The sequence below is a fragment of the Indicator indicator genome, chromosome 29 (assembly GCF_027791375.1).
Source record: "Indicator indicator isolate 239-I01 chromosome 29, UM_Iind_1.1, whole genome shotgun sequence".
NCBI classification, from domain to species: Eukaryota; Metazoa; Chordata; class Aves; order Piciformes; family Indicatoridae; genus Indicator; species Indicator indicator.
This window is the reverse complement of record NC_072038.1, coordinates 1,827,597-1,852,258: the sequence shown is the minus strand read 5'-3', so window position 1 is coordinate 1,852,258 and position 24,662 is coordinate 1,827,597. Positions and strand designations below refer to the sequence as shown.

The window sequence follows — 24,662 nt, the reverse complement described above, 5'->3', positions numbered from 1 at the left end:
ACACAGTGTCTCAGCTCAGCCTTTAAATCTGCTTTGAGGGCACCTGCACATTTTCACTGCGGATTTCTGTGCAGCAGCAAGTAAGGAATTGCCATTTCTGTTACAGCACTGAGCAGCTGCCAGCCTGCAAGCCACCCATCTGGTGTCACAAGAGGTAAGAACCCAATTTACTAATTCTTAGAGACATCCTTCTGGGTGGGATTTCTGTACCACTGAGTGAATGGTCACTGTTTCACCCTACATTTCCAAACCTAATGCGATCATAGCAGAAGGTGGTGAGGTGATGAAGGCTGGTAAAGTTTTCAAGTGAACTGCAGAATCCTAAGACAGCCCAGGTTGGAAGAACCTGAAAAGATCATCTGGTTCAATCTTTAAGTGGTTGTGTTTGAAGTCTCTGACCACTGAGGGCAGACCAGAAAATCCCCACAGGGAAACTTTTCACTGCTGCTTAACTGACCTAATGAAGTGAGGAGTGCTGGCTTCCCATCTTGGCTGTTGCACCAGGAGAACCTGTGGCACCAGGAGAACTGAACCAAGAGGAGTTCAGTGGGAAAAATTGCAAAATTCAGCATTTTGTCTTAGAACATGGAATTAATGTGTTATTTTTGTCCAAAATTTGCTATGAAATCACTAAAGCAGTGAGAGTACAAAGAGCTGTAATACGAGCAACCAAGCTGTGCCTGCTTCCTCTGCCAAATGTTACGCTGCCATTTGTTCCCCTCACTGCTCTGCCTCCTCTCTACCTTGCAAAAAAAAAAGGGAAACCACAGCCCTTCTCCTCTGCAAGCCACCACCTGTTCCTGCAGGGACAAATAAATTATCGTGTTATACTCCCATTATAGTAAAAATATAACACAATAACAAAGGCTGTGTAGAGATGTGGCACTGATTGGGTTAAGGTGTGGTATCTATTGTGGAAAGAATGCTATAGAGGATAGAAATTAAATGTTGCTTTTGTTTTTGTTTAAGCTACCCAGTAGTTTTTGTTTGTTTGTTTGTTTTCCTAGAAGAAAAAAAGAAAATTTTCATCTTAATTAAGAATGGCTTTATAATTATTTTTTTTTAATTTGTTTCCCCTTAAATTTGTATTAATCTTTAAAAAGCAGAAAGAAATAATAGAAATGGAACCATGCTGGTATGTTCTCCTTTTGTTAAGCATTGTAGCCATTTCTGCCTGGATTTCAGAACTCACTAGAATGAGCAAATAGTTATATCATTAATATAATGAAATAAATGAAATAAATGTTTTGCAGACTAAAATTTAGCTACTTGATGCTCATATTGTCTCTATGCCACTCAAGACAGTGGTGTATGAGACTCTGAGCTTTCTATCACTTGGGAAGAAACTTCATTATCATAACTTTGAATTTTAAAGGAGTGAGGTTCTTAACTCCACAGTACAGTGTTCAAATACTTGCCTAGTTACTATTTTGAGTGATTTCAGTGCAGTGCCACTCAAGAAAAAAAAATCTCCCAAAGCATAATTTTCATGTTTTCCTTAAGTGTTCTATTATATAAATGCAAAATATTACATCCATAAAAGCTATTAAGAATATTAATAGAGTAACTTTCTTCTCCCATCCCTCCTTCTACTAACCATGCTTACCTTTAGACACCTTTGGGAAGCATATTTGCTCTTCACAGTGCTCTTTGCTGACGAGCCCCTCCATAAAGTGCAGCCATGTCGACAGACTCTGAGATGGCTGTTTTTGGGGAGGCTGCTCCTTACCTCCGAAAGTCAGAGAAGGAGAGAATTGCAGCCCAGAACAAGCCCTTTGATGCCAAGACATCTGTCTTCGTGGTGCATCCTAAAGAATCCTTTGTGAAGGGGACAATCCAGAGCAGGGAATCAGGGAAGGTCACTGTCAAGACTGAAGGTGGAGAGGTGAGTAAAAAACAAGGTTGAAGGACAACATTTGATTCCCACCCTCAGCTCTTATCTGACATACATGCATCTCCTTCCTCTTACAGACCCTGACTGTGAAGGATGATCAAATCTTCTCCATGAACCCTCCCAAGTATGACAAGATCGAGGACATGGCCATGATGACCCACCTGCACGAACCCGCCGTGCTGTACAACCTCAAAGAGCGTTATGCAGCCTGGATGATCTACGTAAGTAGCAGCAGCAGTCTGCCTTTGGGTGCCAGCATGATCTGCTGTGCCAGGCTGAGGGGAAGCCAACCTGCTGTCTCCCTTCCCCACAGACCTACTCAGGTCTCTTCTGTGTCACTGTCAACCCCTACAAGTGGCTGCCGGTGTACAACCCGGAGGTTGTGTTGGCCTACCGAGGCAAGAAGCGCCAGGAGGCTCCTCCACACATCTTCTCCATCTCTGACAATGCCTATCAGTTCATGCTGACTGGTGAGTGGCTCTGTATCTCAGAAGGATTGTACCATGAAGGGAAACTGTCTCAGTAACATGAGGAAACTTTTTCAAAGCTTTTGTGGTTCTGATGTGTGCTGTTGTGTGCTTTGCTATCTTCACAACATGATTTCTCTATTTTAAATAATGGCTACTCTGCACTCAGTGAGGGGTCCTGGAGGTTTTTTAGTTTGTTGGTTGGTAGATTCTTCAAGTCAAATTAATAGGATGAAGATCAAAAAACGAAACTTGCCTGCCTGTATTTCATTTTTTTGTGTTGTTCATTGAGTTTAATTATTTGGTTTCTGCTTCTCACAGATCGGGAGAACCAGTCCATCCTGATCACGTAGGTACCCTCCCTGCTCAGGTCCCAGTGGGGCTGCCTGGTTCCAGGGGACCTCCTGCCTGAGCACAGGCTCTCTGCTTCTCCCTTTGCTTTGGCAGTGGAGAATCCGGTGCAGGCAAGACTGTGAACACCAAGCGTGTCATCCAGTATTTTGCAACAATTGCAGCCAGTGGGGAGAAGAAGAAGGAAGAACAGACCTCAGGCAAGATGCAGGTAAATTAAGAGGTAGTGGCTGGAACTGAGGCTTTCCTCTGTTCTGCTATTTTTGTAAAGGATAACCTCCAATGATGATCATCCTGCAGGGCACGCTTGAGGATCAAATCATCAGCGCCAACCCTCTGCTGGAGGCCTTTGGCAACGCCAAGACCGTGAGGAACGACAACTCCTCACGCTTTGTAAGTTACTTAGCAAGATGATTCCAGAAAAATAGCAAAGAGAAGTCTGCAGCAGCCGTTGCTTTCTGCTCAGATGTCAAGCTTTCAAGTAATCCTCCAGATTTCAAAATCAGTAATTCTACAACAAAAATTTATTCTGCTTTGTACTGAGATGTAAATTAAAATGACAGATCACATCCTCCTGTAATGTACTGTAGTGTTGGAAGGCAGGCAGGCAGGAAGGAATAAGTGTTATAGGGAAACTAAGATTTAACTGGTATAACCATAAAGAAAAGGTCCTCCAAAGGACAGAAAGTCCCAGGGGGATGGGCAGCTTGTCCCAGGACATTGTAATTTGTTATTCTATTCTGTTTCCGTGTATCTCACTATTTAAGGGAGTTGTACAGCCAACATCCCTCTCTTCTCTCTCCATCTTGGGAAGAGTGCATGCCTCATCTTATGGCGTGTGGGGGAGAGGCTTTCTGGCTGGCAGGGAATTTCCAGCTATGCCACTGGGCCTGGCGAAGCAGCAGTAGGCCTGAGCTCAGTGTGTGTGTGGGGGCAGAGTGGGTGCACTGAGGCTGAGTGGGGTGGAGGTTTCTGGAAGGTTTTGGCCTGGTAGGCCCAGGTGAAGGACTGAGCCTAGTTTGTGAGTGCATTCCTTCTGCCTGAATACCTTTTGTGTATACATTTGTAAACAGAATTTCCGTTTAAACATCCAATCACTGTGGAGCATTTTTATCTTACTCCGTGGGAAGGGGTAAAAACCTTTTCTGTCCTTTTGCCCTGGGCAGCTCATGGCTCAAAGCCAGGACAGAAGGAAGGAAGGAAGAAAGGAGAGTTTCTACTTGAATAATATGCTTTCTTCATGCCAAATTTAATCAGAAGGGAAATTACTTATTTGCCAAAGAGACAGATTTAAGCAGCTGAGCTAGTTCAATGGTTATTCCCATCTTATTGATGTGACTGCTCTCTGTAGGCAGGATATAGTTAGATGAGTTTGCTTAATAAAATTCTTTCCCATTTCTACGTTCAGCACATGCAAATATCTAGCTGTGCCCCTGCTGATTATTTCCATTGCCCAAAATGTAAAAGACACCATAAGCCAAGCCTGGAAGCATAGCTGATTCTGAAGAACATCTGTAGCATAGCCATCATGTGTATCTTATGTGGAGTAACTGGAAAAGGTCTTACTTTCAGGTATATTTTTATGATATAAATCTTAAGATACATTTATTCCTTTAAAGGGCAAGTTCATCAGAATACACTTTGGTGCCACAGGGAAACTAGCTTCTGCTGACATTGAAACATGTAAGATGCTTCCTTGAATTGTTCACAACCCATCCGTTCACCCAGCTATCCATACCACACCTTTTCACCCAACAACCTCTCCTGCTTTCCCTAATTTTCTTCCCATTTTCTCGCTATTTTCTCTCTCTCTCTTTTTTTTTTTTTTACCCTCTTTATTCTTGGTTTTGATTATTTTCCCTCCAGATCTGCTGGAGAAGTCCAGAGTCACTTTCCAGCTCAAGGCAGAAAGAAGCTACCACATATTCTACCAGATCATGTCCAACAAGAAACCAGAGCTAATTGGTAGGACGAGTGAATAACTTGGAAGAAGATCGCTCTGCTCACACTATTACTTGCTTGACTACACTAAGCTTGAATATCTCTTCATCTTACTTTCAGACATGCTTCTCATTACCACCAATCCATATGACTACCAGTTTGTGAGTCAGGGTGAGATCACTGTTGCCAGCATTAATGACCAGGAGGAGCTGATGGCTACAGATGTAAGTAACAATTAAAAATGTTGTACCTGCAGTCATCTCTCCTAGACAAAGGCTTTATTTTATTGTTCCTACTGCAGAGTGCCATTGACATCCTGGGCTTCAGTGCTGATGAGAAGACAGCCATCTACAAGCTGACAGGGGCTGTTATGCACTATGGCAACCTGAAGTTCAAGCAGAAGCAGCGTGAGGAGCAGGCAGAGCCTGATGGCACAGAAGGTACCAGCAAAGTCTGTGACTGACCTGTTAGAAAGAGAAGTATCAATAACAATTGAGTATTTGAAAGGTGGAAAAACAGAACAATGGGAATGAGGAAAAAGGGATTTAGGTATTTAGAGGTATGAAATTGCCATCCAAAATATACTCTTGTTTAAATAACCCCCAAATCTTTATTTGACGTATACATTTTGTGTGTCCATAATTCCTTCCTGGGCTGCCACAGCTTATTCAGCATGCTTGTATTAAAGACTCACTTGGAAACTAAAGGCTTTTCAGAAAATATATTTGTGGTTGCTTTTTAAAAGGAGGTAGAGACATTAAGTTCAGTATTAGAATGGTATTCAGGAATTGGGCCCAGGTAAAAGGAAACTTTCCTTCCATTCCTTACTTCTTCAGAGGCTCAAACCTGTAACTGCCATTATGTAGCAATGTTACCTGAATATCAGTCTAAGAATAGGTACACTATGGATTCAGATTTGGGCCCCTCAATACAAGAAGAGACATTGAAGTCCTGGAGCTTGTTCAAAGAAGAAAAATGAAGTTGGTGAAGGGTCTGGAGAACAGGTTTGGTGAGGAGCAGCTGAGGGAACTGGGGTTGTTTAGTCTGGAGGGTCTGAGGGGAGACCTCATTGCTCTCTTTCCCTAAAAGAAGGTTGGAGCCATGTGGGTGATGGTCTCTTCTCCCAAGTAATAAGAGATAGGAGAAGAAGAAACAGCCTCAAGTTGTGCCAGGGAAGTTTAGATTAGACATTAAGAAAAACTTGTTCCCCAAAAGGCTTGCCAAGGCCTTCAACTGGCTGCCCAGGGCAGTGGTATATTCCCATCCCTGGAAAGATTTAAAGATGTGGTGCTGAGGGGACATGGTTTAGCGGTGACCTGGCAGTGTTGGGTCAATGCTTGTTCTTGATGATTTTAAAAGTCTCTTCCAAGCAAAACAATTTTATGATTTTATGATTCTGTAGAAGAACTGAGTTAGATTTCTACTTCTCAGCTGATTACTTCATCACTTAAATATTACACAATGCGTAAAGGGTTTAAAATCATTAAGCCCTTTCTACTTCTTCCAAAGAATGGTTCCAAAAGGCCAGCTTCAGAACTGAATGTTTAGGTTTTGACCCTAAATGAATGGCTATTCCTGCCCTTCTGATATGACTGTAACGTCTGCAGAAAGAGGCACACAAAGATAATTTTTGCTTTAATGACTGTTGTGCTTTCTCTGAGATGCAGCAAGATCAATTTGATCACAAAGGACATTTAATATTACATCTGCTTTCTAAAGGGTTCATCTCTCAGAATTATGCATGTCTTACTAGTCTTAATTTTCTGTCTCCTTGTTCTACTTAGTTGCTGACAAGGCTGCCTACCTGATGGGTCTGAACTCAGCAGATCTGCTCAAGGCCCTCTGCTACCCTCGAGTGAAGGTTGGCAACGAATATGTGACCAAAGGTCAAACCGTGCAGCAGGTAACAGCCAGTTAGTAACTTGGGAACCTCTAGCTCGTATCACTTCCCATTACTTCAGATATTGGTTTTTTTCTTATTTTAGGTGAACAATTCAGTTGGTGCTCTGGCAAAGGCTGTCTATGAGAAGATGTTCCTCTGGATGGTTGTTCGCATCAACCAGCAGCTGGACACCAAGCAGCCCAGGCAGTACTTCATTGGTGTGCTGGACATTGCTGGCTTTGAGATCTTTGATGTAAGGATTCCAGGTCTGAGGACTGCTGTGGTAGGGGATGATTGCTGTAGTAGAGGTTTTCCAAGTACTGTTCTTCTGAAGGTTTAACATGTCAGTAATATGCAATTTTCTGGAAAATAATCTTTCATTTTGCTTTGTAGAACAGAGCAAAATCCTCAAAACCTTCATCAGTACATGAACACAGTTATTCTATTAATGTAGAAGCCACAAGTAGTCTTTTAGCTACACTAGTGTTTTAACAGTATGAGCTTAATGCTAATTATTAAAAAACCCAACAACATAGTTACAACAATTTTATGTAAGAGCTACACAACAATTTTATGTAAGAGCTACTGGAGAAGAACTAAGACTTGGAGACCCATTGACAAATATATAACAGGTTAAAGATGATTAAAACAGCAAGGAACAACTAGATAAGTGTTTAATCAGAGATAACAAGTGTTTAAAAACTGGAGACCAGAACATACCCTCCTCCTTTTGGCTGATCAAAATAATTCCAAAGTACTTTATGAATTTCAGAAGGTTCACTGGGAAAAAAAAATCTCCATTAGTATTTCTCTGGGGAGCTGCATATAGGTCCTGCTATGGTGTGGTGCTGACAGTAGAGTTGTGTTTTAAATGGGAAGATTTATGAAGGGTTGAGAATGATGAAGAACTCTGCAGTTTGATGACGGATTATTGTTGTTTTACACTGGGCAGTTCAACAGCTTGGAGCAGCTGTGCATCAACTTCACCAACGAGAAACTGCAACAGTTCTTCAATCACCACATGTTCGTGCTGGAGCAGGAGGAGTACAAGAAGGAAGGCATTGAGTGGACATTCATTGACTTTGGCATGGACCTGGCTGCTTGCATTGAGCTCATTGAGAAGGTAAACTATTAATTCAAAATATCTTGTATTTATAGGAACTTGTTATTTCAAATTGGAAACGGTCAAATGCTTTTAAAAAAAAAGGTCTCTTCCATGTCCGCTTTCATGCATTCAGTTTCAGTTGTTGGAATATCTCTTGGTTTATTGCTTATTAGAGATATTATAACATCCACAGATAACTGTGGAGGTCATTCCTCACACACCTTGTCTGTGTGGAAGGTATCCTCACTTGCACACCTTTTGTGGGTTAAGGAATAGCTGCCCAACCATAGAGAGGTCCTTCTGGGGGACTGGACAGCCTGTCTTGTGTTATTCCATCCCATAATATTGCATCTTTATCTCCCCTATATAAACTGGCTGTGTAGTCAGTTTTGCCCCTTTCTTCTCTCTCTCTCTCTCTCTCTCTCTCTCTCTCTTTTCTTGGTACAGACCTTCTTATCTCTGCTATGTGGGGGAAGGCCTGGGCATTTGAGGCCTGGGCTTTTGGCCTGGTTTGAGGGGAGGTTGTGGAAAGCTTTGTCTTAATGAGGTTCTATGGTAAACCCACCTTGGAGAACTGGTCTGAGGTTGGCTATGGATTTGTGTGTTTTGCCTTTGTGAAAATATTTTGTGAGTTGTACTTCCATTTACATCTCCAATTCTTTCCAATCCTGTGTGGGGCACTTCCTTTTACTCCTTTGGGGAGGGGTAAAGAGCATCTGTCCACTCCCTAAATCAAAGGCACTTGACTTAAGGATATATTTGTTTTCAAAACAACAGACTAGCTCACAAAGTAAAATAAAAAATGTTTGCTTGAGGTTCCCAAATGAAGTTACCTTGACAATGCATTTTTTTCCTAGATGGTTCAGAGAAAAGTAATACAGGACCAATACAGTAAGTGCCTGACCTCTGAGTGCAAGAAAGTAAAAGAGAATTATTGTAGTTCCATGTAATTTAGGGAAGAGATTAAAAGTGCAAAACCTGAAGTAAATAAACCATGGACACACTTGTGAAAGATGTTTTTAAATATATCCTGCCCCTCCTGATTTTTTTAACGTGGTTTTTGGCATAAAACCCATTCCTGAATCATTGTGCCGAAGTGTGAGTCAAGGAGGCAAGAGGATTGGTTTGTTTCTCAGATTCCTGTCTTTTGTCATATTCCTTTTAAGACTAAGCAGTGGACATATTATTCCAAAGGCATTCTCTCTTCTTTTGTATACTTCTCCCAGCCCATGGGCATCTTCTCCATCCTGGAAGAGGAGTGCATGTTCCCCAAGGCAACTGACACCTCTTTCAAGAACAAGCTCTATGATCAGCACCTGGGCAAGTCCAGCAACTTCCAGAAGCCCAAACCTGCCAAAGGCAAGGCTGAGGCTCACTTCTCCCTGGTGCACTATGCTGGCACTGTGGACTACAACATCACTGGCTGGCTGGAGAAGAACAAGGACCCTCTGAACGAAACTGTCATTGGGCTGTACCAGAAATCATCTGTGAAGACACTGGCCTTGCTCTTTGCCTCCTATGGTGGAGCAGAAGCAGGTTAATTTTCTCAAATTATTTTTTTTCCCCCAACTTTTAAGATAAATAAAACACAATGAAAAGAGATCATACTAAAAATGTATTTTTGTTTTTTTAAGAGGCTAGTGGTGGCAGTGCTGGTGGTGGAAAGAAGGGTGGCAAGAAGAAGGGTTCTTCTTTCCAGACTGTCTCAGCTCTTTTCCGGGTACAGTATGAATTTCATCCTCTGCACAGTGGAATCAACATAGTTTCAAATCCAATCCATCTAACCTCCTGTTGTTCTCATGGCCCTGGTTTTATGACGAAACAAAAAAGAGCATGAAGCGAGCAGAAGTTAGTCACTGCCTTTTCCTACCTACAATCATTCACAGAGGAGATTTGCTTCAAGCAGTCTTCAGATAAACCCTTGAATTGCAAAAAAAAGTTGTTCAGAATCCAGGATGTAATATAAATATTGATTCTGTAGAGAATGGTGTCAAAATTGTTATACAGTAGTGTTTCATTTCCCCCAGAACAAGATGAAGAATTTTAAAGGACAATACCTACTGTCCTTTTAAGGACAATATCTAAGTATATAGAAGGTTCTATTAAATCTGAATTTTAAACTTGAAAGATTCTTTGTCCTAAGATTCAGTGGGTTAGACCCTTAGCATCTAGATAAGAGTATGCAGAAGTAAATGTTATCAATCTAAGCTGCTACATGATTCCACAGGAGAACCTGAACAAGCTGATGACCAACCTACGGAGCACTCACCCCCACTTTGTCCGTTGCATCATCCCAAACGAAACAAAAACCCCTGGTAAGATGCTCAAGCAGAAAGAGAACTCCCTCTGGTACAGCCCTTGCCCTCTGCACTGGACACTGTGGCATTTCCTTGTGCTCTGTATTGCTAGGTGCCATGGAGCATGAGCTGGTGCTGCACCAGCTGCGCTGTAACGGCGTGCTGGAAGGGATCCGCATCTGCAGGAAGGGATTCCCCAGCAGAGTCCTCTATGCTGACTTCAAACAGAGGTGAGAGCACAGCACTGTCCAGCACCATTAAAGCAAAGCTGGGGCATTCAGATGGCTTCATTCAGGCTGGACCCTCTTGTCAAAACCAGCTGTGTATGGGCTGGTGGTGTCCAGCAGTTGGTGTATGGTGGCTGGGAAATCAACCTGGTCTTTGTCTTTGTCTCTTCACAGGTACAAGGTGCTGAACGCCAGTGCAATCCCAGAGGGACAGTTCATTGACAGCAAGAAGGCTTCGGAGAAGCTTCTTTCATCAATTGATGTGGACCACACCCAGTACAAATTTGGCCACACCAAGGTACAAACCCTCCTCTGTACAGGGTTTGTACACACACTCTCTGTGTGCCTGTGCTGTGCTCTGCCTGGCAGTCAGGTGCTGCAATGTTCTCTTTCTCAAGGTGTTCTTCAAAGCTGGGCTGCTGGGACTCCTGGAGGAGATGAGAGATGAGAAGCTGGCACAGCTCATCACCCGCACACAGGCCAGGTGCAGAGGCTTCCTGGCAAGAGTGGAGTACCAGAGAATGGTGGAGAGAAGGTAGACATTTCTCATCTTAATTAAAGTCACTGCACGTGGGGGAAAGTGCTGGCACTTGTCACACTGAAAATATTCCCTGTGCATTTTAATTCTGCTTCAGGGAGTCCATCTTCTGCATCCAGTACAACATCCGTGCATTCATGAATGTGAAGCACTGGCCCTGGATGAAGCTGTTCTTCAAGATCAAGCCCTTGCTGAAGAGTGCAGAGTCTGAGAAGGAGATGGCCAACATGAAGGAGGAGTTTGAGAAAACCAAAGAAGAGCTTGCAAAGTCTGAGGCCAAGAGGAAGGAGCTGGAGGAGAAAATGGTGAAACTGGTGCAGGAGAAAAATGACCTGCAGCTGCAAGTGCAGGCTGTGAGTACAACTTGGGGGAAGGCTATAAGTAGAGTGAGTAAGTAAGATCTAACTCTTCTTTCATGATGAAGAACTCTCAAAGTACACATTGGACTGCCTTACAGTGTAGCATAAGAAGAATAGCAAAACATTTTAAAGCATTATAAAAGTCAAATCCAGGCCACATTCTCAGTCTCACTTTTATGAAGCAGGGTTTTAGACACCTACATACACCTGTGTCTGTGATAGTTTGTGACATAAAACCTCATTATAGTCACTGTCGTGTATTTAATGTAGTGTATTTAGGGGCAGTGATTCAGCTGCCCAGCTATACTCTGCTTTCAATCAGTTGCCTAAATGAACAGCTGAGGGCCATTTCTTATGGCATAACTCATCTGACCTCCTGTCACTCCTGCTCCCAGAAGATGCAGATGCCCATTAGAGGTTATGACACAAGTACCAGTGTGGTCTATTTGTGTCCAGTATCATTTGGCCTCTTGGAGTCTTAAGTGATGTTTAGACAACACCCCTGAGCTGAAGTGTCCATTTCAGGGCAAGATGAATCTTGTCTACTGTCCACTGACTGTATTGGCTAGGAAGTTGGCTACTAAATATTTTCTCAGTAGTGGAATTATTTATATTTCTCTATACTTCCACAGAAATTTGAATATAGTACATTTGAATGCTAAACACATTCCAAAGGAGAAAAGAAAAATATAAATTAAATGCTAGTAGCCCACTGACATATGTGAAATAAACAAGGTGGAACATAAGGGAACTAGACACAGTGTGTGATGGTGAAGAAGGTCAGAAGAAAAAGAAACCAAAACAGATTAAGAACTTATTAAAACTTTGTAATTTGTAATGTAATTGTTCAGTAACCATTTCCCAAGAAGTAATCCCAAAGGACGTCATGATGGATCTGTGTTCCTTCAGCATTCAATAACTTCTCATCTATTTTCCCACCAGGAAGCTGATGCTTTGGCTGATGCTGAGGAGAGGTGTGACCAGCTCATCAAAACCAAAATCCAGCTGGAAGCCAAAGTGAAAGAAATAACTGAAAGGGCTGAGGAAGAGGAGGAAATTAATGCTGAGCTGACAGCTAAGAAGAGAAAACTGGAGGATGAATGTTCAGAGCTGAAGAAAGATATTGATGACCTGGAGTTAACACTGGCCAAGGTGGAGAAGGAAAAGCATGCCACTGAAAACAAGGTACACACCTGGGGAGTCACATGGAGGGACACGACATCATTGAGTCTCAGACTAAAGAGTCTGCTGCTGTCAGATGTGTTGGCCTTGGAAAATTTGAGCCATGCCTTCTCTAAGCATCCAAAAGATATATGCACTGCAAAGCGCAAAGTTCCTGCACCAGTGACCATGTTTTGTACTAATTTTGACACTTGCTCATACTTGTAGGTGAAAAACCTCACAGAGGAGATGGCAGCCCTGGATGAGACCATTGCCAAGCTGACAAAAGAGAAGAAAGCCCTCCAAGAGGCACATCAGCAGACACTGGATGACCTGCAGGCAGAGGAGGACAAAGTCAACACTCTGACCAAAGCTAAAATCAAGCTGGAGCAGCAAGTGGACGATGTAAGCACACAGGCAAAGAGCAAGAAGAGGACAGGTGTGGAGTTTGAGGTGTGTGGCAGAACACTGATGGCCTTCTTGTCTTTAGCTGGAAGGGTCCCTGGAGCAAGAGAAGAAACTGCGCATGGACCTGGAGAGAGCCAAGAGGAAACTGGAAGGAGACCTGAAGATGAACCAGGATTCCATAATGGATCTGGAAAATGATAAGCAGCAGCTGGAAGAGAAACTGAAGAAGTAAGTGAGGCTGTGTGTTGTGGTTTAATGAGAGGACAGATTGTTCTTTTGCTCTAAATGGGGGGGGGGAGGGGGGGAGGGGTGGGGGTGAAGAAACGCTTGCACAAAGGATTGGATCGGATTGGGAAGTTTAAATGGAAATGCTATTCACAACTACGTACAACAGTACAAAGCATATAAAAATACACAGAATCCATAGTCTGGGTTTAACACAGAAGCTCACAAACCTCCGTTTAAACCAGACTAACAAATCCAAGCCTTCATGCCCCCTCCATACCAAGCCTGTCTACCCTCCATACCAACACCATTGTGATGCAGCACAAACACAGCTTGGCAACTCCAGGCCCAAATTAGGCAGCTCCAGGCCTAATTGGCAGCATTGCCAAGGCCAACACCAGGCCTCATTCCCCTGCCAAGAAAGATAAGAACTTGAGTGTCCTTCCTGGAAGGAGAGAGGGAAAGAAAAGGGAATAAAATTGATTTTGCAGCCAGATTTATAGGGATGCAGGACTTATGGGAGTGAAATGCAACTTCTGGTCCACCTCCTGGACACTCTAGCTTCTCTGGAGGTCTGATATTTGTAGTTCTTAAAGGCACCCACAGCCCCAAGCTACCACATTATGGGGCACCTGAGCACTGCACTGCTGAACTTGTCTGTTTCCTTTGGGCTCTAACATGGTTTGCTCTGCCCAAAGGAAAGACTTTGAGATCAGCCAGATCCAGAGCAAAATCGAGGATGAGCAAGCCCTGGGCATGCAATTCCAGAAGAAGATCAAGGAGCTGCAGGCAAGTCTCTGTTGCTTCCCCTCTTGCACCTAGACTCAGGTCAGGCTGGAGAAGGGCATGGGTGTGAAGGGTCCCTCGTGTTCCCCAGGCTCGCATTGAGGAGCTGGAGGAGGAAATTGAGGCCGAGCGAACCTCTCGCGCAAAAGCAGAGAAGCATCGAGCTGACCTCTCCCGGGAGCTGGAGGAGATCAGCGAGCGCCTGGAAGAGGCAGGAGGAGCTACATCAGCTCAGATTGAGATGAACAAGAAGCGTGAGGCAGAGTTCCAGAAGATGCGTCGTGACCTGGAAGAGGCCACGCTGCAGCACGAGGCCACGGCTGCCGCCCTGCGCAAGAAGCATGCGGACAGCACCGCTGAGCTTGGGGAGCAGATCGACAACCTGCAGAGAGTGAAGCAGAAGCTGGAGAAGGAGAAGAGTGAGCTGAAGATGGAGATTGACGACCTGGCCAGCAACATGGAGTCTGTCTCCAAAGCCAAGGTATTTGAAAATGTACTGAAAACTACTTAAAAAATGGGAAATGGGCTTGAAAAAGGAACACTCCTTGGGGCCTTACAGCTGCCTTCCAATACCTGAAGTGAACCTGCAGGAAGGCTGGAGAGGTACTTTTCCTAAAGGTGACTAGAGACAGGATAAGGGGGAATGGCTTGAAGCTGAGGGAGAGTAGGGTTAGACTGGATCTTAGGAAGAATTTCTTCAGTACAGGGGTGGTGAGACACTGGAGTAGGTTGCCTAGGAAGGTTGTGGATGCCTTCTCCCTGGGGGTGTTCCAGGCTGGGTTGGATGAGGCTTCGAGCAGCCAAGCCTAGTTTTGAGGTGTTCCTGCCCATGGCAGAAAGGTTAGAGTAGATGATCTCTAAGGTCCCTTCCAACCCAAGCCATTCTATGATTCTGAGAAAACAAATCCTGTTGAGGTATATCTTCTGGAAATATGATCAGGTTATAATTTATCTGCCTGCATATGGAACTGCATTTCTAACCTAACTCCAATGAGTGCTTTATAGTTTGCATGTCTGCTCCCTCTGTTGTGGTGAGAGTCATGTTGTTCACACTAAGGACCTGTCCAGACACTAATGCTCCTTCATTCTCTGTGGTGTCCACAGGCAAACCTGGAGAAGATGTGCCGCACCCTGGAAGATCAGCTGAGCGAGATCAAGACAAGGGAAGAAGAACATCAGCGCATGATCAATGACCTCAATGCTCAGAGAGCTCGTCTGCAGACGGAAGCAGGTTAGAGAACCTCCTCTTTGCTGTGGAATGCAAAGGCATCTTGAAAGAGTTTGGGTCACAAATGGCAATGAAAACATTTCCTTTGCATGCACTCTCCCAGGTGAATATTCACGCCAGGTGGAGGAGAAGGATGCTTTGATTTCTCAGCTGTCACGAGGCAAGCAGGCATTCACGCAGCAGATTGAGGAGCTCAAGAGGCATTTAGAGGAAGAGATAAAGGTGATGACTTTTGCCACAGCTGGCTTCTGAAAACACTCCTCACTTAACACCACCTAGCAGGGACAGGGTCTGCTCAGCACAGGCCATACTGGGAGACGATTTTTGCTTCCACAAGAGTGGATTTAGTCCTCCAGGCTTACGCTTGGAGGGCTAACGCACCTGTTTCCATTCCTGTCACAAACTCGTTGCCTCCTCAGGCCAAGAACGCCCTGGCCCATGCCCTGCAGTCTGCTCGCCATGACTGTGACTTGCTCCGGGAGCAATATGAGGAGGAGCAGGAAGCCAAGGGGGAGCTGCAGCGAGCCCTGTCCAAGGCCAACAGCGAAGTGGCTCAGTGGAGAACCAAATACGAGACGGATGCCATCCAGCGCACGGAGGAGTTGGAGGAGGCCAAGTACGTGGGGAAGGTTAAAAATAGTATGTGGGGAAGGATTAAAAAAAAAAAAAGGATAGGCTACCAGGGGAAATTGGAAGACACTACTGTGATATTGTTATAAAAACCTAAAGCTCTACTTTGGAGCAGGGTAAGGGCTGAGGTAAAACATATCCTCTGAAGGGTGTGGTATAGGAAATGTGGAGGAAAATATTCCTCTCACTCAGAGGATGGTACAGAAAACCTGTGGACAGTAAATAGAGTGGTTATGCAATCCTGGGAGTCAGATTTGGGCAAACAATGACTAAGGGAGGAGTTCAGCTATCTATACAAAGGATACATACTCAGTTATGTAGTAAAACACTGTTGTGCAAAGTCCATCAGTGACATACCACAGATTCTGTTCTGCTCTCAAACATGGACCTGTGCTCACCACCCCCAGGAAGAAGCTGGCACAGCGCCTGCAGGAGGCAGAGGAGCATGTTGAAGCTGTCAACGCCAAATGTGCCTCCCTGGAAAAGACAAAGCAGAGGCTGCAGAATGAAGTGGAGGACCTGATGATTGATGTGGAGAGATCAAATGCTGCCTGTGCAGCTCTGGACAAGAAGCAGAAGAACTTTGACAAGGTCTTTTGGGCTCCAGCCCTGGGGTTTCAGGGCAGAGCATGTCCTCCTGAGCAGCACATCCATATTCACATCCCATTTCTCTCCAGATCCTGGCAGAATGGAAGCAGAAGTATGAGGAAACGCAGGCTGAGCTGGAAGCCTCCCAGAAGGAGTCTCGCTCTCTCAGCACAGAGCTGTTCAAGATGAAGAATGCCTATGAGGAGTCCTTGGACCACCTGGAAACACTCAAGCGGGAGAACAAGAACTTGCAGCGTAAGTGCCTGGCCCTCTGCTCCTGGATGGCCTTCCTTGCCATCCACCACCCCCACTGCTCCACATGGGTCTGTGCCTGCAGGTGACACAGGTGCCTGTCAGGTTGGTGTGGCAGGGCCCTTGCCATGCTGTTCTGTGCCTCCCCTGCCATTGGTCTTTGTTCCCACAGAGGAGATTTCTGACCTGACGGAGCAGATTGCAGAGGGAGGAAAGGCAATTCATGAGCTGGAGAAGGTCAAGAAGCAGATTGAGCAGGAGAAATCTGAACTCCAGGCTGCTCTGGAGGAAGCTGAGGTCAGTGCCCATGATCAGTGTGTCTGCAGTCAAAATATGAGCAAAGGAGAAACATGGCTGAAAGTGCTTGCTCCCTCTCTGGGCTGGCTGGGGAGTGCAGCCAGCTGAGCTTTTCTGAGATAGTGCCTAATTACGTAGAGAGCAGCTGGAGCTTTATCTGGGTTACAAATGTTTGTATCCACTTGTCCAGGCCTCTCTGGAACATGAAGAGGGGAAGATCCTGCGCCTGCAACTTGAGCTCAACCAGGTGAAGGCTGAGATTGACAGGAGGATAGCAGAGAAAGATGAGGAGATCGACCAGCTGAAGAGAAACCACCTCAGAATTGTGGAGTCCATGCAGAGCACTCTGGATGCTGAGATCAGGAGCAGGAATGAAGCCCTGAGGCTGAAGAAGAAGATGGAAGGAGACCTGAATGAAATGGAGATCCAGCTGAGCCATGCCAACCGTGTGGCTGCAGAGGCACAGAAGAACCTGAGGAACACACAGGGAGTGCTGAAGGTATGCTTAGGGGATGCACGTAGGTGTCTATCTTGTCTAATGTTCTAGAATCATTGAATCATAGAATGGCTTGTGTTGAATGGACCTTCAGTCATCATCTAGCCTAGGTCCCTGCCATGGCCAAGGACACCTTTTATTAGATCAGGCTGCTCAAAGCCCTATCCAATCTCACCTTGAAAACTTACAGTGACTGGGTGTCTGCAATATCCTATCTTGCATGGAGAAGAGATAACATCTTCTCACTTCTTCTCAGGAAGCTGTAGGGAATGATGAGGTTATGTCTCAGAGTCCTTTTCTCCACAGTAGACAAAACCTCACACGCCATGCTTTCCAACCCCTTGTTGCTCTCCAACCCCTTGTTGTTCTCTTCCGGCTGCATTCAAATCTCTTAATATTAATATCCTTCTCATCTGTGGGGCTCAGGACTGCACACAGTACTCAAGGTGGGGCCACACGAATGTGTGACACAACAGCGATTCATCTCCAACTGTGCCCTAGCTTTCCTGATTCTACCCCTACACATGTGGGAAGCATCCCTGTACTCTTCTCAGGATGCATGCCTTTTATTCCACTGCCTGTTCATTTCCTTCTTAAGCTTTGGTTCAGTCAGGAGGTTCCTACTCAGCTTTGCTGTCCTGTCTTCGTCTCCTTGTTGCTTACTCTTGGGAAAGTGTGTCCAGCAGGGCTAGGGAGGCTCTTCTCCCCATCTGCTCTGCCCTCCTGAGACCACACCTGGAGTACTGTGTCCTGTTTTGGGCTCCCCAGTTCAGGAGAGGCAGAGACCTGCTGGAGAGAGTCCAACAGAGAGCCATGAGGATGCTTAGGGGACTTGAGCATCTCCCCTATGAAGAGAGACTGAGAGCCCTGGGGCTGTTTATTCTGGAGAAGAGAAGGCTGAGAGGGATCTGATTAATGTCTATCAATAGCTGAGGGGTGGGGTCAAGTAGAGTGGGCCAGGCTCTGCTGGGTGGTGCACAGCAATAAGGCAAGGAACAATGGATACAAAGTTGAACATAAAAGGCTTCACCTCCGCATGAGGAGAAAGTTTAGAGTGAGGGTGACAGAGCCCTGGAGCAGGATGCCCAGCGGGGTTGTGGAGTCTCCTTCTCCGGTCACATTCAAAACCCACCTGGATGCATTCCTGTGCAGACTGCCCCGGGTGATGCTGCTTTGGCAAGGGGGGTTGGACCTGGTGATCTCTTGAGGTCCCTTCCAACCTCTAATGTACTGTGATACTGTGAAATATCATTGAACAGAACTTTGAGCTCCACCAAGGCTCACCTTCAAGCCCTCAGTCTCAGGCTGAGTGAACAGAAAGCTATTTTACCCCTCCCCAAAGGAGTAAGATAAACCCCACTCCATACAAGAATTGGAAAGCGAAATGGATCCTGCAGGTTACTCACCTTGATTTTCAACCTCACAGCACTGTGTCAGTTATTTAGCAGCACTTCAGAGGATGGGGGAAGATTCCTTCCTCTGCCCCAAGCTGGGGCTAAGGTCCGCTTTTCTTCCTCTTGTAATTTAGCTGTGTCAGTCAGATGGAGTATGGGTTCAGGCTTACCTTCCCTTTGCACAGCCTTAAATTTAGCCAGGGCTAAATTTAGTCTCTCAGCCTGGGAAAGTGCCCAATACCCCCCATCAATCCCCTGCTTGCATTCTTAGATACTATACATGTACTCACATGAGGATTCTACATACAGATATTTAATTATAAATGGATATATTTTACTGACATCATAATTATTAGACTTACGGTCTAACTGATACCATCCAACAGTGCTGTGCCACCTCATAATTTCTCTTTCTTCTCTTAAAGGATACCCAGATACACCTGGATGATGCTCTCAGGACTCAGGAGGACCTGAAGGAGCAGGTGGCCATGGTGGAGCGCAGAGCAAACCTGCTGCAGGCTGAAATTGAGGAGCTAAGGGCAGCCCTGGAGCAAACGGAGAGGTCAAGGAAAGTGGCTGAGCAGGAACTTATGGATGCAAGTGAGAGAGTTCAGCTCCTCCACACTCAGGTTAGATTCACAAGATTCAAAATCTCAGGAGTTTGTTTTTGTTTGGTTTGGTTTGTTGATTCCAAATCTCTAGAGTTTGTTTGTTGTTTTGGTTTTTCCTTTCCAGATTTTTCATCTGTATAAAATCTTAAATTCTCTCTTGTAATAAAAAGCTTGACCTGAAGCAGAATTAATATCCTTGTACACAGAACTAAATTAGCTAAATTAGTAAGATGTATTAGCAGGAGTTAGAAGTGCTCCTTAAAACTTGAACTCTCTGCTGTCCAGCTGTGTATGAACTGACAAGATGCATCCTTTGTAGAAGGATACAAATATTAGACATACAGAAAAAGTTCAAATCCAAATAGTAAATTTCCAAAACAAATGTTCTGGTTTTGGAATAACAGGGCAATATTTTTTGTTGTTCAACAGAACACCAGCTTGATCAACACCAAGAAGAAGCTGGAAACAGACATTGTCCAAATTCAGAGTGAAATGGAAGATACAATCCAGGAAGCCAGAAACGCTGAAGAGAAGGCCAAGAAGGCCATCACTGATGTGAGTTGGGGATTCCTTTCAGTGCTGCTGGTGGATCAATTCTCCCCCAAACTGTCTCCAGCACCAAAATGGCTTTGACCCTTTGCTCTCCTCAGGCAGCCATGATGGCAGAAGAGCTGAAGAAGGAGCAGGACACCAGTGCCCACCTGGAGAGGATGAAGAAGAACCTGGACCAGACAGTGAAGGACTTGCAGAACCGTCTGGATGAGGCTGAGCAGCTGGCCCTGAAGGGAGGCAAGAAGCAAATCCAGAAGCTGGAGGCCAGAGTGTGTACGGCTGGGATTGGTGTGTGAGTGAGGAGATCCCTTGGAGAGGTATGAGGGAAGCTGCCAAGTTGGGCTTCTGCTTGCAGGTGCGAGAGCTGGAAGGGGAGGTGGATGCTGAGCAGAAGCGCAGCGCTGAAGCCGTGAAGGGAGTGCGCAAGTACGAGAGGAGGGTAAAGGAGCTGACCTACCAGGTAAGGCAGAAGACACACTTGGCCTGACACACTCTTACCCCAGGAAGACAAACTTTTTCTTATGAACACCAAGAGCAATGTAATTCAAGACATGGATAGAGCAATAATTCTGTCTCTCCTGATTGCTCTCTGCTTCAGTCTGAAGAAGACAGGAAGAATGTTCTCAGGCTGCAGGATCTGGTGGACAAGCTGCAAATGAAGGTGAAGTCCTACAAGAGACAAGCTGAGGAGGCTGTAAGTATTACTCAAGAATGGGAACAAGGCACATTCCTCCAGGGCAGCAATCTCCTGTTAATAGCAGGAGAGGGCATGAAAGAACCTGCCAAGACACAACAGCCTTGGCCACACTCTGTCCCTATTGTGACATAAAGCCATGCAAAGGTCTGGGCACCCTGCAGCCAGGGATGAACTGAGAGAAGCTCTGCAGCCTGTTTCAGAGCAGAGCTCAGGCTAAACAAGCCCAGGGGCACATCCACTGTTGGAAGTGACACTGACAATTGAACTGAAGTGCAGGGAGCAGAAGCAGGCAAAAAAGAAATCCAAGGGACCCAATTTGTTTCTCAAGACTGACACAGCCCTGGTGAAGCTTGTCACAGTGGGGACCTGAATAGGGATGATGGGGAGGACTGTGGGAGGCTTCCATGTCAGCAATGGTGAGTGGGGCATGGAGGTCTGGGCCTGCCCCCTGGGAAGAGCTGTGGCCATGCAAAACCATGTAAGGCAGCAGGAGTGAAGCCTCTGCCCTGGGCTCCTCCCCACCGACTCCCTCTCCCCACACAGGAGGAGCTGTCCAATGTCAACCTCTCCAAGTTCCGCAAGATCCAGCACGAGCTGGAGGAAGCCGAGGAGAGAGCTGACATTGCAGAGTCGCAGGTCAACAAGCTCCGGGCCAAGAGCCGTGAGTTCCAAGGCAAGAAGATAGCAGAGGAGGAGTGAGGCTGTCATGAGGCAGCAAAGTGCCCTGGGGGCTGCACAAAATGTGAACCTCTTGAGCACCTTCTCACGCAATGAGACTTTGTAACTATGTCAATGTTTAGAGAATAAACAGAGTAGATTCTTTGCACACACACCAGGTGCAGTGGTTTTCATTCTTAGAATGCAGGTCTGCAGCTATGTAAGTTTGGGACATTTCCAAATTTCACTTTAACCCTTGGATAGTAGCAGGGTTTTAGTTATCCCAACTCCAGCGTTTTTCTCATTGTTTCCTATTGCATTGCAAACCTCAAACCAAAAGGAACCTAAATGCTTCTGGGTCCTTGTGGGGAAACTTATGAAAGGGCTGAGGTGCTGCCTCCTTTGAACAAGGCACTTGAAAGCCAAAAACTTGAGTGAGTGAGGAGCTTTTTACTGAAAAAAAGTAAAGCTCAGGTAGAGACATTTTTTACGGAAGAAGTTATTAACAATCATTGCTAAAGCTGCTGTGTTTTAATTCCAGCCAGCAACAAAGCACCAAAGAGCTGCTTGCTGTGTGACACTTGGGAAAAACATTAAAACTTGTGGGTTGCAATAAGAAGAGTTTAGTAACTGAAATGAAATAAAATATACTACTACAATAGTATATTGTAATAGTAATAACAATAGTCATAGTAATTACTACTAATAGTAACAGTAACAGTAATAGTAATGAAAAGGGCTATAATAAAATGAAGGAGAAATAAAACCCACCAAAAGAGAAGTGATGCACAAAGCAATTTCTCACCACCCACCGAGCAATGCTGAGGCAGCATTCTGCCCTTCCTGTCCAAGTCCCTCCAATGCTGAGCATGACTTGCTATGCTAGGCAGCCTGCCTTGGCTAATTGGGGTCAGGGGTCCTGGCCATGCTCCCTTCAAGCTTCTTGTGCACCTGCTCAGTGACAGGGCATGGGAAACTGAAACATCCCTGACTTAGGACAAGCACTGCTTACTGACAACTAAACCAGCAGTGTGTTACCAATATTATTCTCACACTAAACCCAAAATACAGCACTGTACCTGCTACTAGGAAGAAAATTAACTCTGTCCCAGGCAAAAAGTGAAACAAATGTTTGGATAAGAAGACATTGCAGTTTGGACCAAATGTCCAATATTAAGGCAGAATTCTTCTCCTGTAAATGAAATAGAGGTTGATGAATAGGTCAGTGGGTGTGAATGGGAACAAGAGGACTCAGCATGGGATAAAGTCCAACCAATGTAACATGTAGAGCCACCAGCACAAGCTAGGAACTGCTGTGTAGTGTTTTCAGGCACTGAAATATTGATATAATTCTACAACAACCTCCTTTGTCAGGGAACTGTTTTGATCATGTGAGGTAAAACTGTGAATAATTCTGGGAACATTATAACTTTAAAGAAATTACAAAGTCTAGTACTTTACGCAACAGAAAACCCCAATTAATCATCATGCCAAATTGTGTCCTACCTGACTGACTCCTGCGACGACAGATGGGTTGGAATGTGGACACTAACTGCATCACAGCTGAGCAGAGATGAGAGGAGTTACCTCCACCAGTGTGCTTCTCTGAAACCTTAAACAAATGACAGCTTGTTTCCTGCAAGGCAAGAAGCAGGACAAAATGAGGAAAGGCTGCCCATGAGGAAGAGCCTCAAGGCAGAAAGGATGGCTTACAGCGCCAGCCATTCTCATCAGTGCAGTCTGAGCAGATGGCAAGTCTGGATACCATTGGTGCCTCCACTCTTAGTTAAAGAGAATTGTACCCACTGGGAGATCACAACAACACTCACATTAGTGCTCCGTTTATCTGGAATAGGAAATAGATGAGTGCCTAATTACCTGTGTCTTAAAATACAGAACAGCCATTCTGGCAGCACCAGAACCTGAAGCATCGCCTAGCAGCTGAAGGCCAGATTCAACAAGCAGATGTCAGGAATGCTAAAGGAGACTTGGCCCACTCCCACTACAGATCCCTCGAGGTTCCTGGCCAGCTCTACACCACCACATTTCCAGGCAGCACTTCAAGAATCGGTGAAGTTCCTGGAAAAGGGAGCTGGAGCTGTTGCAGGGAAAACGGGGAAGAGACAGCAGGCAAAAAAGCCTTTTGTGCTGACCACAGCACCCAGAGTGTTTATAGCAACAGCAGTCAGGATTAGGAGGACCTCTGTCTCCCAGGCACGCTGAAGTTTGCACCCAAGAATTTCTCCCATGTTGTAACCAAATATGGAAGTAGTTTGCTAGGCAGCAGCTAAATATATTGAAGGCAAAGGTGACACTGTGTGCTGACTCTTGTGGTACTGTAAGTGATGCTCTTGAGACACAGCATCTTTAGGTGTGAAGCTGTGAAAGTTGTACCAGTGCCAGTGGCATCTGGGCACCACAGAAGGGCAAGCACCCCTCTTGCCCCAGAGTGCTCCCAGTTATTTCCTCACACACAAAACTTTTGTTTCCTCACCTCAAGAGGAAGCTAAAGGATTTTGTTGGTACTAAAGAAGCAAAATACCCCAAAGAGATGATACCAAAGGCAAAGCTTAACTCCAAAGTGAGTCTATGGCAGCTGTGCCTCAGTAAAAGGCTGGAGAAGCCTTTCCAGCTCCATGGGGCCTTCTGTGGACCTGCTGACTGACTGGCAAACACCACAGCTACCTTGGGTACTGTGTTTGGATGCCTAGAATCCCTCTTCCTCTTGCCATTGTAATGGACCACATTACAATGGCATCCAGAATGGCCAAGCTGTCCTGAGTGTGCAAGCACCATGATGCACTTGAAGCATTGGGAGAGGTTTGGGCTCTTCTCTCACCTGTAAGAAATAACAGCTGGAGAATCTGCTTGCTCCTAACTGCTGAGATGATGCAAGGTAACATTGCAGGTTGCTTAAATGACCACAGCTTGGTCTGATGATCTACTTCAAAGTGCATGTGTGGGAAACAGAGAGAAGTCCCACACACTGGGCTGTGCACTGGGCTGGCCACTGGCCCTGCTGCAAAGCTTGCCTGGAGCCTTCTTGGAGTCAGAGTGGAGTACTAATGGGAGGAGTAAGGAAAAGTAATTTCTCCTCAGTCTGTGACTTGCTGACTTAGCTGGAGGACAGGAGTCATTTTGCATTGACAGCCTATTCCTGGAGTCAGACTGCCTTATCAGAGTGATCTGATAAATGCTGATGCAAAGGTAACCGATCTTAGGGAAAAACATGTGTCCTTAACAGGCATAAATAAACATCTCTCAGAGAAGGTTTAAAATAGATGTAGCTGATGAGCTCCACCAGATCTGCTGTCACATATGAACTACAGAGTCCTCTGACCTTAAATAGCCTCAAAGTGTTGTATGTTTCCTGAGCAGAAAAGCATCAGCCCTATGGGACACTAAGATATGAAGAAAGTACTTATGTCCTGAAAAATGAAGTTCATTACAGAGACTTCTTGCCATCAATGCCAGATTCTCTATGCACAGTTTTGTAAACATTGACTTGACCAAAACATGCATTTTCCCAATGACTGAAAAGGAGAGGAAGAGAATGTGAAAAATAAAGCAAAAGAGAGGGAGAAAAAGAAGAAAAGAAAATGGGAAAAAGGGGGGGGAA

At 45.2% G+C, this 24,662-nt stretch overlaps 1 protein-coding gene across 3 annotated transcripts; it reads left to right on the top strand.

Annotated features, from left to right (window-relative positions):
* The first annotated feature begins 1,681 nt into the window (after positions 1 to 1,681).
* LOC128976483 (myosin heavy chain, skeletal muscle, adult-like) lies at positions 1,682 to 21,085 on the top strand. 3 transcript variants are annotated; one of them, XM_054393760.1, is made up of 38 exons: positions 1,682 to 1,885; positions 1,972 to 2,115; positions 2,208 to 2,364; positions 2,683 to 2,710; positions 2,809 to 2,923; positions 3,013 to 3,105; positions 4,332 to 4,395; positions 4,579 to 4,677; positions 4,774 to 4,877; positions 4,955 to 5,093; positions 6,438 to 6,556; positions 6,639 to 6,788; positions 7,488 to 7,658; positions 8,867 to 9,161; positions 9,275 to 9,360; positions 9,868 to 9,955; positions 10,050 to 10,167; positions 10,339 to 10,462; positions 10,563 to 10,699; positions 10,800 to 11,055; positions 12,004 to 12,246; positions 12,451 to 12,627; positions 12,713 to 12,858; positions 13,554 to 13,644; positions 13,733 to 14,122; positions 14,746 to 14,872; positions 14,973 to 15,091; positions 15,289 to 15,485; positions 15,907 to 16,090; positions 16,177 to 16,342; positions 16,512 to 16,636; positions 16,827 to 17,135; positions 18,952 to 19,155; positions 19,567 to 19,692; positions 19,788 to 19,958; positions 20,045 to 20,149; positions 20,288 to 20,383; positions 20,930 to 21,085. In XM_054393760.1, the coding sequence occupies exons 1-38, from the start codon at positions 1,682 to 1,684 to the stop codon at positions 21,083 to 21,085; spliced, it is 5,823 nt and encodes a 1,940-aa protein (XP_054249735.1). The 3 variants fall into 3 exon arrangements, with proteins under 3 accessions (XP_054249735.1, XP_054249734.1, XP_054249733.1); XM_054393759.1 differs by having other exon boundaries at positions 8,867 to 9,166; positions 9,277 to 9,360; XM_054393758.1 differs by having other exon boundaries at positions 8,867 to 9,176.
* The last annotated feature ends 3,577 nt before the right edge of the window (positions 21,086 to 24,662 follow it).

Excerpts from the sequence above, each read along its gene's own strand:
- LOC128976483 (XM_054393758.1), top strand. The coding sequence starts at position 1,682 with ATGTCGACAGACTCTGAGATGGCTGTTTTTGGGGAGGCTGCTCCTTAC. Across the intron at positions 2,711-2,808 it reads AACCAGTCCATCCTGATCAC|TGGAGAATCCGGTGCAGGCA; the intron begins GTAGGTACCCTC and ends TTGCTTTGGCAG. Across the intron at positions 20,384-20,929 it reads AGAGACAAGCTGAGGAGGCT|GAGGAGCTGTCCAATGTCAA; the intron begins GTAAGTATTACT and ends CTCCCCACACAG.